At 41.4% G+C, this 12,925-nt stretch overlaps 1 protein-coding gene across 1 annotated transcript; it reads left to right on the top strand.

Moving 5' to 3' along the window:
* Positions 1–37: 37 nt before the first annotated feature.
* LOC106537243 (junctophilin-1) lies at positions 38–4,791 on the top strand. Its single transcript, XM_014034628.1, has 3 exons — positions 38–134; positions 239–792; positions 3,989–4,791. The coding sequence occupies exons 2-3, from the start codon at positions 414–416 to the stop codon at positions 4,759–4,761; spliced, it is 1,152 nt and encodes a 383-aa protein (XP_013890082.1). The 5' UTR covers positions 38–134; positions 239–413; the 3' UTR covers positions 4,762–4,791.
* The last annotated feature ends 8,134 nt before the right edge of the window (positions 4,792–12,925 follow it).

Genomic DNA, 12,925 nt, shown 5'->3' with positions numbered 1-12,925 from the left:
GCGAGTGGGAGGTCCCTGCCGCGTGACGTTGGCCCACTGCCTTTCTCCAGCAGGGTCTCCGTGCCTCCCTCCCTCCCTCTGTGGTCAGTGGGTGAGAGGGGGGAGACGAGTCGCAGCGAACAGAGAAGCCGCCGGTAAATGACGCTCATACCTTTACTCTTCAATCATTACGCATGCCTTTTGTGTTACACGTCCGGCTGCTCTTTATTCTCCCTTTTCCCCTCCTTCTCCTCTCTAGTCATCATCATCCTCCTCCTGCTGCTGCTGTCGCTTCGGTCCTGTCATCGCAGCCCACCCCACCCCCCCTCACCCGCCTCTGGAAGTACAGCCAGCCTCCGGTCCTGGAGCGTCGGGCAGACAGAGCCGCTTCCCAGCCTCTCTCTTTTTTTTCTTCTTCTTCCTTTGCAATCTGAATGACGGGCGGACGGTTTGACTTCGACGACGGCGGCACTTACTGCGGGGGGTGGGAGGATGGCAAAGCCCACGGACACGGCATCTGCACCGGACCCAAGGGCCAGGGCGAGTACGCCGGGTCCTGGTCGCACGGCTTCGAGATAGTCGGCGTGTACACCTGGCCCAGCGGGAACACCTACAAGGGCTACTGGTCCCAGGGGAAGCGGCACGGGCTCGGGGTTGAGAATAAAGGCAGGTGGGTGTACCGCGGGGAGTGGAGCCACGGCTTCAAGGGGCGCTACGGGGTCCGGCAGAGCCACAACACACCTGCCAGGTACGAAGGGACCTGGAGCAACGGGCTGCAGGATGGATACGGGGTTGAAACCTACTGCGATGGCGGTAAGAAGCCAGCAGCGTGTGTTCCAGGTTCTGTTATGTAGCCTGTGTGTGGGATGCTCATTCTCTGACAGGACTACTCAAAGAAATCACTCAGAGGGCCACGGTTTCTGAAATCCAACGGGCTCTGGTCCAAACATCWAGCAATTCTTCTCATTACATAAATTGAATAAATTTAGTTTTATTYTTGGCAGGTGGACTAAGTTGTATAGCCCTGTCATTATTCATCTATACAACAGCATCACCTCTCTGGTGGAAATAGCTGTCAATTCAGATTTTATAAAACTATTTTCCCCAGATTTTTTTTCTGATTTTTAATCCCTTTTTTTAATTAACTCCTCATTGGTGGACTGGACAGAGCTCACCTGCAGGCCAAATTATGGCCCCGGGGCTGCCAGTTGACTAGCCCTKCTTTCAAATATGAGCACGAAACTGCAACAGGGTGATATTTTGTTTTATTGCATGCTCTTAAATGGCTAGGCCGGATGGTTGTTTGTTTGTTTTTGTCTTTGCATGTATCTGTGTGTGTACTTGTCTGTTAGCAAAATGTCTCATGAACCACTCTTTCAGAAAATAATGGTTGGATGTCCCTCTACATCTGTTTAACGTTTTGGGGCCAGTTCAATTAACGATGGCTATCAAAYCTAAGTGAACTTTGAACTCAAAACACAACTAGAATTCAGTCAACTTTAGAGAGATTTTGTTCAGTTTTGTTGTGTTTGTAGCTGAATAACAATGACAATACTTAATTAGGCACACAAAACCTTAACTTAAAMCCTACCTGTTGGAGTTGACCTAAGTTTYGATGTGGTAGTAACAGRGTCACTCTCGCACGAGATTGCGCTATTTTTTTCTAGGCTTGACCAGAACGCCTACAATTATCTCATTTYGCCAAATAAGATGATTCTAGTTGAAAGCTCGGGCACAAATAGCAGCAGGCAATATTCATTCCTTAAAGGAGCACTAGGCCTTTTTTTTTTATTATTTCTATGGCGCATCTCGTCTTTGGTAACCACCAGCTGCTTGTTGTCAAATGACAAGTGGGAGGAGTGAGAGTCCTCCTCAGTGGCACTGTGCCTGATGAAGAGGGAGTTTGGAAATCAAAGTAAATCAGACCCATTTATAGCTCAGTGTGGTCAGAGCATCACCAGCTTTTTCTCTCGTCTTCATATTTAAGAGCTCGGGCGAAATGTCCCACGTGTGAAATATAAAGTCACCTAGGAGGCAGTGCCCGTTTGTACAAGTGGATTTCCTGCTTCCTGATAACTTAATGCAGACACGTTCAGGGAGCTGATCTAAGCATTCAGCCATTTTAAGTCCATCCTCCTGGATATGCTGACAGCGAGAGGACTAGTGAGACCAGATCCTGGGCAAAATGAAGTAATAAAACATCCAAGTCTCCTGCCGATGCCTCTAACCGAGGCCCTTATGATGCAGAATAAACGCCTCGCATATGATGGTTACAGATTGCAGGGGGCTTGGCAAATCAGCTGATCCTAGAGGATCTCCTCCACATCTGGCTGTCTGGCTCTGCCACATCCTGATAACTTGATCTGCAGGGTCACCAAATTGAACTGCTGCTTGTTAATCTTACTTTGTTTATCCATCTGAATTCCCGCCTAAGCTAGCGTGTAATTTTTTTTCCCCCTTTCCCTTTATGTTCATTGTTTTATTTAGTTGTTTTTTTTCTAAATGAGATCATATTAACAAGCCCTTCTTAGTGTGAGGATACAGACTGCAAGATGCTACAGTAAAGAGCAGCAACRTGCTTGTTGGTCTCAGCAGCAACAAATGTGATGAATGAAGTTTTCTCTTCATTAAGTCACTCTGTGGTCAGAAAGAGAGATGGATATTAGTGAACTTGTCTCAAAATAGACTTCTAGCTCAGAGATTCACATTCATCCCAAATGACTATTAATTAATCAAATGATGGTGATTAAGTTACCTACACTCATTGTTACAGTTCTGAAGAGAAAGCATTTTATTACATGATGTAGATTGCACCCTGTCACCTCTTCATGGCATCTTTGTGAGTCTTTTCGTTGTTTTGGGGGGTTTAAACGGTTTCACTTAGTTTTTAATTTTTAAAAATCTGACAAATAAAAGTAAATCCTGTAAAGTTTTACAAAGACAAGCTATTGTTTCGTAGCATTTAAAGAGAAAAATCAGATCTTTTGAAGTGAGGTTCTGTAAAAAGGTTATGCACAATAAATATCTTACCTGTTGTAGATAGCTTTTTGAATGACTTTGCTTTGGAAAGACACACTTTAATTGAGAACAAGTTCAACAAAAAAAAGTATTTTAAAAACTAATTTAGTTCATGCAAATGTTTTTGTACAATATATACTGTAGTTTATAGCCTATTTTGCATTATTTGATCATGATATTCCAGCTGGGAGTTAGCCTGGCTAAATCCAACCCCTTGTCATTCGCTTTGCTTTATACAGAGGGTCTGGACTCTCGGCTATAGAGAAGTGATTCTTGCTGGAGGCGTGGCCTCTGCTAAAGTTTAAAATGATTGGATCGGTTGGCCGTGACGTATGTGTGCGCCAGCTCCACTGTGAAGGAGGCTAAGCTAAGACGCTAACCGGAAATCGCGTGTGCTGTAAACAACCCTACTGAGAGGAGAGAAGTAGCGAGCCCAACGAGACGACTGTAAATGAGAGCTGCTGCTTTGTCAGACAAATTTAATTTAATTTGGAAGCCTTATCAACACGGACTGGCTTCATTCACTTCCTCCACTGCCTTATGCTAAAATAACTAGCAGACACCGCGCAGAAGATCGACATCCTTCAAAACTCTGCCTTCTGTTTGCTGATTGGCCCAGGTAAAATAAACTACGAGCAGACACTGCGCAGAAAATCGATGTTCTGTTCTCTGATTGGCCCGGATGAAATTCTCCTGAAGAAATCCTTGTCTATGGGAGAAATCCCAGACGGAGCATTGAAGGGAAACTAGAATTGAGAGGAACTGTGTAAGAAGGCGAGGGCCAGGCTAGCTAGGAGTGTCTCAGACTGCAAAGGAAGTGCTATTGCTTGCTGCTGCTGCTATTAAAGCCTTATAGGTTTTATATTGGTTCATTCTGAGCCAATGACAATGGAAGGGTTAAAGAAAATGGTGACTAGATTAGCCACACATTTAACCAGACAAACCCATTAGAAATCACTAATATTAAGTTGTCATGTTTTTTGTGTTTCAGGTACCTTTCAAGGTCAGTGGATGGGTGGGATGCGCCATGGCTACGGTGTCCGTCAGAGTGTTCCCTACGGCATGGCCACGGTCATCCGTTCCCCCCTTCGAACGTCCATGGCCTCCCTGCGCTCCGAGCAGAGCAACGGCACGGTGCTCCACGACCTCTCCTCCCCTGCCGACACGCCCACGGGCAGCCGCGGCGGCTTCGTCCTCAACTTCCACTCGGACAGCGAGGTCGTCACCGGCAAAAAGAAGGGCCTGTTCCGCCGGGGCTCGCTGTTCGGCAGCCTCCGGCAGCTGCGCAAGTCTGACTCTCGGACCTCGATCTCCAGCAAACGCAGCTCGGCGAGAAGCGACGCCACCATGAGCCGCATCAGCTCCAGCGACGCCAACTCCACCATATCCCTCGGCGATGGCGAGCTGCCGGATGAGGACCTACCTCTGGAGGACCATGTGGACGCAACCACCACTGAGACCTACATGGGCGAGTGGAAGAACGACAAGCGGAATGGATTTGGTGTTTCAGAGAGATCCAACGGGATGAAATACGAAGGGGAGTGGCTTAACAACAAACGCCATGGTTACGGGTGCACGGTTTTCCCAGAAGGCACCAAAGAAGAAGGGAAGTACAAAAATAATGTGCTGGTGCGTGGAATAAGAAAGCAGTTGATCCCTCTTAAAAACCCCAAAACCAAAGAGAAGGTGGATCGGGCTGTGGAGGGCGCACAGAGGGCTGCGGCCATCGCCAGGAGTAAAGTGGAAATAGCAGCTTCCAGGTAAAGTTGTGTTTGGGCACATTTGTGTTCATTCATCCACCTGTGTGTGAACGCAGACACCATTTTTGTCGCCACTGTTTGACAAATTTGCGCTGATCTGCGTCTTTGTGGCGTCCTTGCATCAGGGAATAGTTAGAGTGACGACTGARGTAAGCTGTGAAAAGGATACGAAGCAATCCTGCTTCACTGATTTATATTCTAGCCTTGTAACGGCTGCGCATAAATTAGCATTCATAAACATAGCAACAAATATTCTGAAAACTCAAAAACATGGACAAGTGAGGCGATAAAACAAGCAAAACTGTTGCTAAAACCTAAAATTAGCTAAACAATACCTAAAATCTAATACCTACAAAATAATAGATGAGAGCTAAAATGATCTAAATAAATATTAAAGCTAAAAACAGCAAATGTATAGCTAAAAACAAAATTAGACAMACAACAAATTCTAACAGCTAAAATAAATAGAACAATTTATAAAACACAAGGCTAGTAAAACAGTAGCTGCAAGCTAAAAACAGCAAAACAGTAGCTGAGAGGTAAAATCAGCAAAAAGAAAAATGAGTATAAAAAAATGTAAACAAYTCTAAAACAACGAAAAGTTCTTGTGTGCCATGATAATGTTCAGACTGAGGTAAATATTTTTACCTGARTGGCTGACATAAGTAAAAGTCTGCCAAAGTAGTTAGAGAACATGCAGAAGGAACTATAAACTGGAAAACAATAACTCCAGATTTAATTACTATGTTTAAAACAGCATTTTTGTAGTTAGTTTGGTTTTCCAACCACAGACAGAACAAACATTTTATCAGTGTAWGACAGTGAGGATAAAATAAATCAACTGGGAATAAAGAAGAACAATGTTTTGAAAGAAAGAGCCAATCTAATATCCTCTTAGCGTGATACACTTCACTAATGCTCTACTCTAGAGCAACAAGAGGAAAAGCACTCAGCTGGTACAAAATGTTTATGGCAGCAAACAAGCTCCGCTGTGCTGAAGTAAGTGATCAAATTACTGGGATGGGATGTGCTGCTTACCCATCGTGTGCTGCTGGAAATCTCAAACCAATCTCCAGGCTATAATCAGGATATGTTTTTAGGAGWGCATTTGTGTTGTAAACCCTCCGAAATGGCAAGTTCTAATCTAAGCAGGTTATGTAACGCTCATTGTACAGTACAGTGCACGGCGAAGAATGCACTCGTATCGATCCAGTTCTGGTCACGTGATTTCCTGTCTTTGAATGTGGAGAGCAGCGATAATCGGGGGGTGGGGGTGGGGGGCTTCGGCGCAGCAGTCAGAGTAAAATGGATTGAAAAGTTTAAGTGGTTATCGAGTACGGCTGGAGCAGATTTGCTGAGCTAAAGCTTACAGAGGGATCTGGAATGGACAGGAATGATGGAAGAGGGAGAATAAAAAGGGCACGGAGTGGRCACGCCCACCCCTGCCACTGCTACTGGTGGTTTTACAGAACGAGGGKAGTTATCTCATCAGCCACCGGGGTGGAGCTGATGACCTCATGCTTGTGATGAGCTGATCGATAGAGAGCCGGCGTGATGCAGTGAAGTGGAGTGGAGTTCTGAGCCCGTCCGACATTCACTGTTGTTGTGTTTTCTTTGTGGAATGGACAGTGAGTCTGGACCATGTGTGTGTGGGTGTGTGTGTGTGGTTAAATGAGGCCTGTGGGCTGAGATAAGTGATTGTGCCACTGAGGCGCTTACAGAGTCCCGATGCTTCTCCCATGAATCATTTTTTTTGTTCCAGTTCAGCAGCTCAGGTATCTTGGTAACTCAGCAGTTTGTCAGAATACAGACGGTGCAATGGACCGACATGGCCTGAGATAACCAGGAGCTTCCTGGATAAACCTTCACTAAAGCAGAGCTGCTCAAATCATTGAACAGAGGCTGCAAAGAACAAAAAGACCATTAAAGGCCTAGCGTCCTTGAAGAAATGCATATACTCCATYGCCATTCATGTCGGAGTCACTTATGATGAAAAATGACAAAGCATCAAATTTATTTATAAAGCACATTTTAAAAACAAGTCGTTAGCAAAGCGCTGAACACAAGGCAAAAAAAGTCAATATAAACAGCAAACAACATAATTTAAAAGCATAAGAAAGATAAAAACACAGAAAAACAAAAATACAGGAAAAAAAATCACACGTGGTTAAAAATCAGAGAGAACAGATGTTTGTTTTTTTTAAGCGATTTAAAAACAGGAAGTGATGAGGCCTGTCTAATGTCAGAGGGCAGATCGTTGCAAAGCTTAGGAGCCACAACTGAAAAAGCCCTGTCTGAGCTTCAACCTGGTTTTCGGAATGACCAAAAGCAGCTGATCAGAAGATCTTAGTGCCCAAGCAGGAATGTACGGTTGAAGTAGATCAGCGAGATAGGAGGGGTGCAAGGCCATGTTGGCATTTATAGGTGAGCAGCAGAATTTTAGTGCTCAGGGAGCCAGTGAAGGGAGGATAAGATTGATGAAATAGACTCAAACTTATGAGTTCCTGTTAGGAACCGAGCTGCAGCGTTCTGAACAAGCTGAAGACATGAAAGGGAGACCTGACTGATCCCAACATAAAGTGCATTGCAGYAGTCTAATCAGCTAGTAATAAAAGCATGTATTATTTTCTCAAGTTGAGGTCTGGTCAACACTGGTTTGATTTTGGCTATATGTCTTAACTAAGGAAAACCTTTCTGCAAAATAGAATTGATTTGCTTGTTAAACTTCAAATCAGAGTCTAAAATCATTCCCAGATTCACAAGAGACTGCTTGAAATACAACTCAAGAGACACAAGATTTACTAGACTAGACACAATAACTTCAGTTTTCCTATCTAACAAAACATTTTCAGCCATCCAATCCTTAATGTCWTCAAGACATTTCAATAGCGACTGGATAAAGCAAGCACTATTATCAGGTTTCAAGGGCAGGTAGATCTGACAGTCATCAGCATAACAACRAAAGGACAGACCATGTTTCCTTAGAAAAGACCCTAAAGAAAGCAGTTACAAAGAGAACRGAAGTGGTCCAAGAATCGAGCCCTGTGGAACCCCACAGGAAAGAGGCACTAAAGCAGAAAAGAAGTTTCCAACATYAACACAAAARYTTCTGTCACTTAGGTAGAAACAAAACCAATTTAATGCTGCTACTGTGATCCCAACCCAGTGTTGTAAACACGATAAAAGGATACTGTGGTCAACGGTATCAGAAACCACAGTCAGGTCCAGAAGTACCAGGACCACGAACTGACCAAAGTCATTTTCTAGAAGAAAATCATTACAAACCCTCACCAGAGCTGTACAGTGCATACTGTAGTTTTATTTAAAATAACTGAGTTATGGGTAGTTTTGTTGTTGTTTTTTTAAGTTCAGTTAGCTGTCTTATCTTAAATTGGGTTAGCTCCAAAAATGAATAAATACTTGTACGTAAAAGGATTCTTGAGAGTGTGTTCAGTGGTTCATGATATTTTGGTGACAGACACACACATACAGACAATAACAAGAACATAGATGTCCTCCCTTGCCTTGTGGTGGTTAGCAATCATAATGTGCTTGTTTTGGTTTGATTGAACATCKGTACAATACTAAAACTGTCAGAGACACATACAGGAAGCTGTTTCGTGCATCCGGGTGTGCACTGTTTGACACGTGTAAATGTTTGACTGTAGTTAAAGGTTAACCAACAAGTTACTTGAAGAGCAGGTGCTTATATCTTTTCATTTATGTATTTTTCATTGAACAAAAAGACCACGTATAATTATCTAACTTAAATAGACATGTTTTTTACAACACTTAGAAACACAGACGATGTACATTTATAAATTGGTTGGACTATGAATTAGTCTAACTTTATAAAATTATAATAACAATCAGAGCAGTAAATGATGCAATTTTATTCCCAAAACCAAGTACAAAGTTCTGTGAGTGACAGAAAAACTCAGCACTAGTTTCACAATTAATTAAGTTTTGTTTTAGACTTTTAATACTTATTTTCAAATAAAAATGACATAAAGTACACTTCCATCTGTACGCATGCACTTATTCAGGGTCTAACTATTTCTGCCCACACACACACACACACACACACATGCTGACACACACAGACTGTTAAACAAACACACAAAGAGCACATGCAGTGTGTGCTAGTGTGTCAGCGGTGAGCACTGCCTAAATAAGGCAAGGCATCAGTTGGCTTATCAGCACCMGCCAGGAATATATATATACTCGTCCCAACACTGATATAGACCCCCGCCATCTCAGCCACACTACCGTTTCTCCTAAACGTGTCTGTGTGTGTTGTGAGCACGGGAAAGAGGATTCACAAAGAAAAGGAGAAACGGTCTCATCTGAAGTGTGTGTGACGTGTGTGTGTGTGTGTGTGTGTGTGTGTCCAGGGTTGTTTGTTCACCACCTGCTGTGAGGGCTGACCTCAGCCACGCATTGCCAGTCCTCATTCTTTGTAGTCAGAGTCAATTATCAGCATGTGAGCAAAATAATCTCAATCCTMCGAACATCAAGTTGAACATCACCATTCAGATTTTACTCTTTTTTTTTCAAATTAAAAGAAAAAACATCAGTCACACATACAGTAAAATGTCTGCCCCACTGTGCCTCAAATATACTCTTAACATTACTGACCTGAGCCACTGCCAGCTCGTACATATGAAAGAGCTAAAAATAAAGCTGCTGATGCAACGACACATGCAGCACAGGTTAGTTGATCAGTTTAACTACACGCTGTCAATCACTCTGCTGGACAGTGTTTTATGAAGTTGTAGTTAACAGGCCGACATGTTCAGGAAGTTCTTAGAGAAGTCATTCCTTAATTAAATAAAATAGCATTTTTAAGTAATTACTYCAGTATGAATTAGGAGAGTTTGTGTTATTCAATTAAGAACGTACTTTTTTTTTAAAAAAATCAAGTTTGACTCAGTCATCATATATTAACATCTGTGTAAAATCTAAAAATATACCCTGAGGTGAAATGTGGAATTGGATTTTAGATGTAAGGGGTRTATTTAGCTTCAGAGTTTTAAAGTGATAGTTCAGATCTTTTAAAGTGAATTTCTGTGAGAAGTTCAGGAATCTTACCTAATGTAAATTGATCTATGACTGACCTCAGTTTAAAGAAACAGAGTTTAATTTTGACCAGATTAATGAGTTTACAGCTAGTCAAAGTGGAGCCCACTTAAAAAAAATCCAGCTATTGCTGTGAAGCTTTATTTTCTAATCTTTGTTTCCTGCTCAGATATATTTGCCCTCCCTGGTGGGAGACAGCAAGAAGGCGAGGAAGGAAACTTTTGGCAGGAATCAGCACACAGCCTCCAGGAATAAGAGCTTGTACCATTTCCAAAACACCATCCAGATACATCTTTACAAGCAGAGTGTGTGGACGGTTTGTGTAAACCAGGACAGAATATACTTGTATTTATCAGCATAACGCTGTTCTCCAATGAGTTTAGGTTTGTGGGAAATGACTGAGTGAGTCCTGCTCTGTGTCACTGGTATTGGCAATGGAATTGGGTKTCACCTACAGAACTGTGTATCTGCATGTAATCTCTCTGGGAATGGCACATATTTGTCCAGCTCCTGAAGAAAAAAAGGCCAGGATGAGTCAGCCAAGCAGGAGGGCAGGCAGGATGGAGGGAGTTCATGTGGAGACTGGCTGCTACTGTATGTTAAGGCTGTTTCATGTTGTGGTTAGGCTGCCTTTGTTAAAATTTTTAATTATTTAAGCAGCAGATTTGCCCTTTACTCAATTTCCTCAACAACTGTTCCATCATTGTGTGACGACTGACCCAACATTCACGTCATTGTTTTCCTTTTATTTTTCTGTATGAATGAAAGTGTGGAATTTAACTACTTCTTTTGTCATTTATAGATTGAAAAGTTCAGCTCATTCAGGAAATAGGTTACTAGTAGGTTACTTTTAGTTTTTGTGTAATACAGTAGTCCCCATCAAAATCTATTAGAATTCAATCAAATACTTCAAAAACATTGTTCTTTTAAAAATCTGTTTCAGCATACTTGCTCTAGTTTTGTCTCGCTACTTTTAGCTAATAACTTTTTTTTGCATAAGCTTTAGCTATTTTTTGTTACTTAAATGTTTTAGCAAAGTCTTGCTGATTTTAGCTAACATTTTGTTACTTTTTACTTTTGCTACATTAAAAGTCTAGATAGCATTTTGCTTCTTTTAACTACCCTTTTGCTATATTTGGCTACTTTTGGCTTCTTATTAGCATCTTTCTAATTTTAGCTTGAATTTCCTGCTTTCATCTAGTATTTTGCTTCTCGTAGTTTTGTGCAAGTGTTCTGGTCCTTTTAGCATTTAGTTAGTTTTCTGCTTCCTTAGTTTTACCAACACATTTCAGCTTTTTCAGCTAATTGTTTTTTATTCATTCATTTTTATAAAAAAAAACATAAATTCTATACAATAAAAATACAAATCATAAACGAAAGATAGCAGAAGAAGAAAAAATCTTATAATTGAAGCAAAGTCATTCAGCATTGACTGCACATTTTTACAAATAATGCAGTTTTTTATAGTTTAGTTAAGGATAAATTCCCTTCTAACGTAGTTCCATTGTGTATTTGACCTTCTGATGTGCAGAACTAAGCAGTGTTTCTGTTCAGAAAGTTTAAAAACCACTAGTGTAGCCCTTTTGTGTGTTCTGATGTAAATCGACTGCTCTGCTGAAAACTACAGACACAACAAAATGCTAAGTAAAACTTCCAGTTGTTGCCAGCTGTGGTGTCTAATCTTTCAGCTCTGTTGATGAGGGATAATGTTTTTGCCCTGAGCAAAATAGCTCATGAACCAGTGGATGGATTTTAATTAAACTTTCAGAAAGTAATCATTTATTAAACTGATTAACTTTTAGAGTTGGCCCCATTAGACGGCTGTCCTAACCAACTGAACATTATTAAACATAAACTGAGCATAAATGGCTGTCTGTCAGTTTTACAGATGTTAACCTAAACTGTGCTGTGGTAGTAGCTGAGAGTCATCCCTAAAACATACTCTGAGCACTTACAGATCTCACCAAGTCTTTGTTTAAATCTTTGACTTGCAAAGCAGCAAAGGATTTGAATTCCTTCAAAGTATGGTACTTTCATTACATTAAATCAACTATCAATATGTCTGCAGTTTTCTTTTTAAGTTTTGATTAAAAATAATTTACTTTGGAGTAAGTTAATGCAAACTAATGAAAAAAGAATAAAGATTTTTAGACAAATCTTGGATAAAAGTAATGAGTGATTGTGTCTCAGTTTGTCACATCATACTGTAGTTTCTCACCAAATACAGATACACAATGAAGTTTTCCCTCAAAATGCACTAATAAACTGATATAGCAGCTAAGGAGTTAGTGAAATTTCTACAGACAGAAAACAACAAGTCACTGCCTTGTGTGTCTTTAGCCTCTGAATACTAACGTTCCCCACTAAATCTGTTCAGCCACTCTGATTGGCTAGCTATGCCGCTTTCACTCCAGATGTTCACGGATTGGATTATGGAATTATCACTTCTGCTGCTGAACCAGAGCGTTGCGTTTCTGCACAGAATCGTCTCCCCTCGAAGCGTGTGGACGCTGTTGTTCTCACGTGTGACCGTACTGCTTGTTCATCAAGTAGATAAAGACGGAAAAAATAAAACAGATTGTGTGAAGATCGCAGCACCGTTTTTCAGCTGTGAGCAGATGTAACTTAATGCCAACGCTTCTTTTGGCCATGCTTTGCAAAAGGAAATTGATAGTTTGTGTGAGTGTGCATATGTCTGTCTGTTTGTTTGTGTGTATGTGTGTATATATGTGTGTGTGTTTGGTCAGACGGTTGAGTGAATGGTAGCAGATTGTAGGAGAAGGCACAGACCATAATTAAAACTATTTCTTAAGCTGAAGCAGTTGCCAGGCAGTGTGACCTTTGCTCAGACAGGTTTGTAGTTAAATGAGACCGGCTGCTGGTTGTGTTTGTGTGTGTCTCCTTTTTTTTCAGCCAGGTCAGAAACATTTGAAGTTTTTCTCCTAAACTAAACTGAAATGAGTCCATTTCATAARTATTTAAATTATACGTCATCAGCGTGAGCACTCCCATCAGAAATTATCTAAAGAGCGGACTATGATGCGTGTTTGTTCAATGGCAAATTCATTAATACAGACCAGATGCCTGGT

Source organism: Austrofundulus limnaeus, unplaced genomic scaffold (assembly GCF_001266775.1).
Source record: "Austrofundulus limnaeus strain Quisiro unplaced genomic scaffold, Austrofundulus_limnaeus-1.0 Scaffold2198, whole genome shotgun sequence".
NCBI classification, from domain to species: Eukaryota; Metazoa; Chordata; class Actinopteri; order Cyprinodontiformes; family Rivulidae; genus Austrofundulus; species Austrofundulus limnaeus.
This window is presented reverse-complemented; position numbering and strand designations above follow the sequence as displayed.

Bases quoted from the DNA above. Each gene is read 5' to 3' on its own strand.
- LOC106537243 (XM_014034628.1), top strand. From the start codon at position 414: ATGACGGGCGGACGGTTTGACTTCGACGACGGCGGCACTTACTGCGGG. The intron at 793-3,988 runs GTAAGAAGCCAG...TTTGTGTTTCAG, and splicing joins TGAAACCTACTGCGATGGCG to GTACCTTTCAAGGTCAGTGG.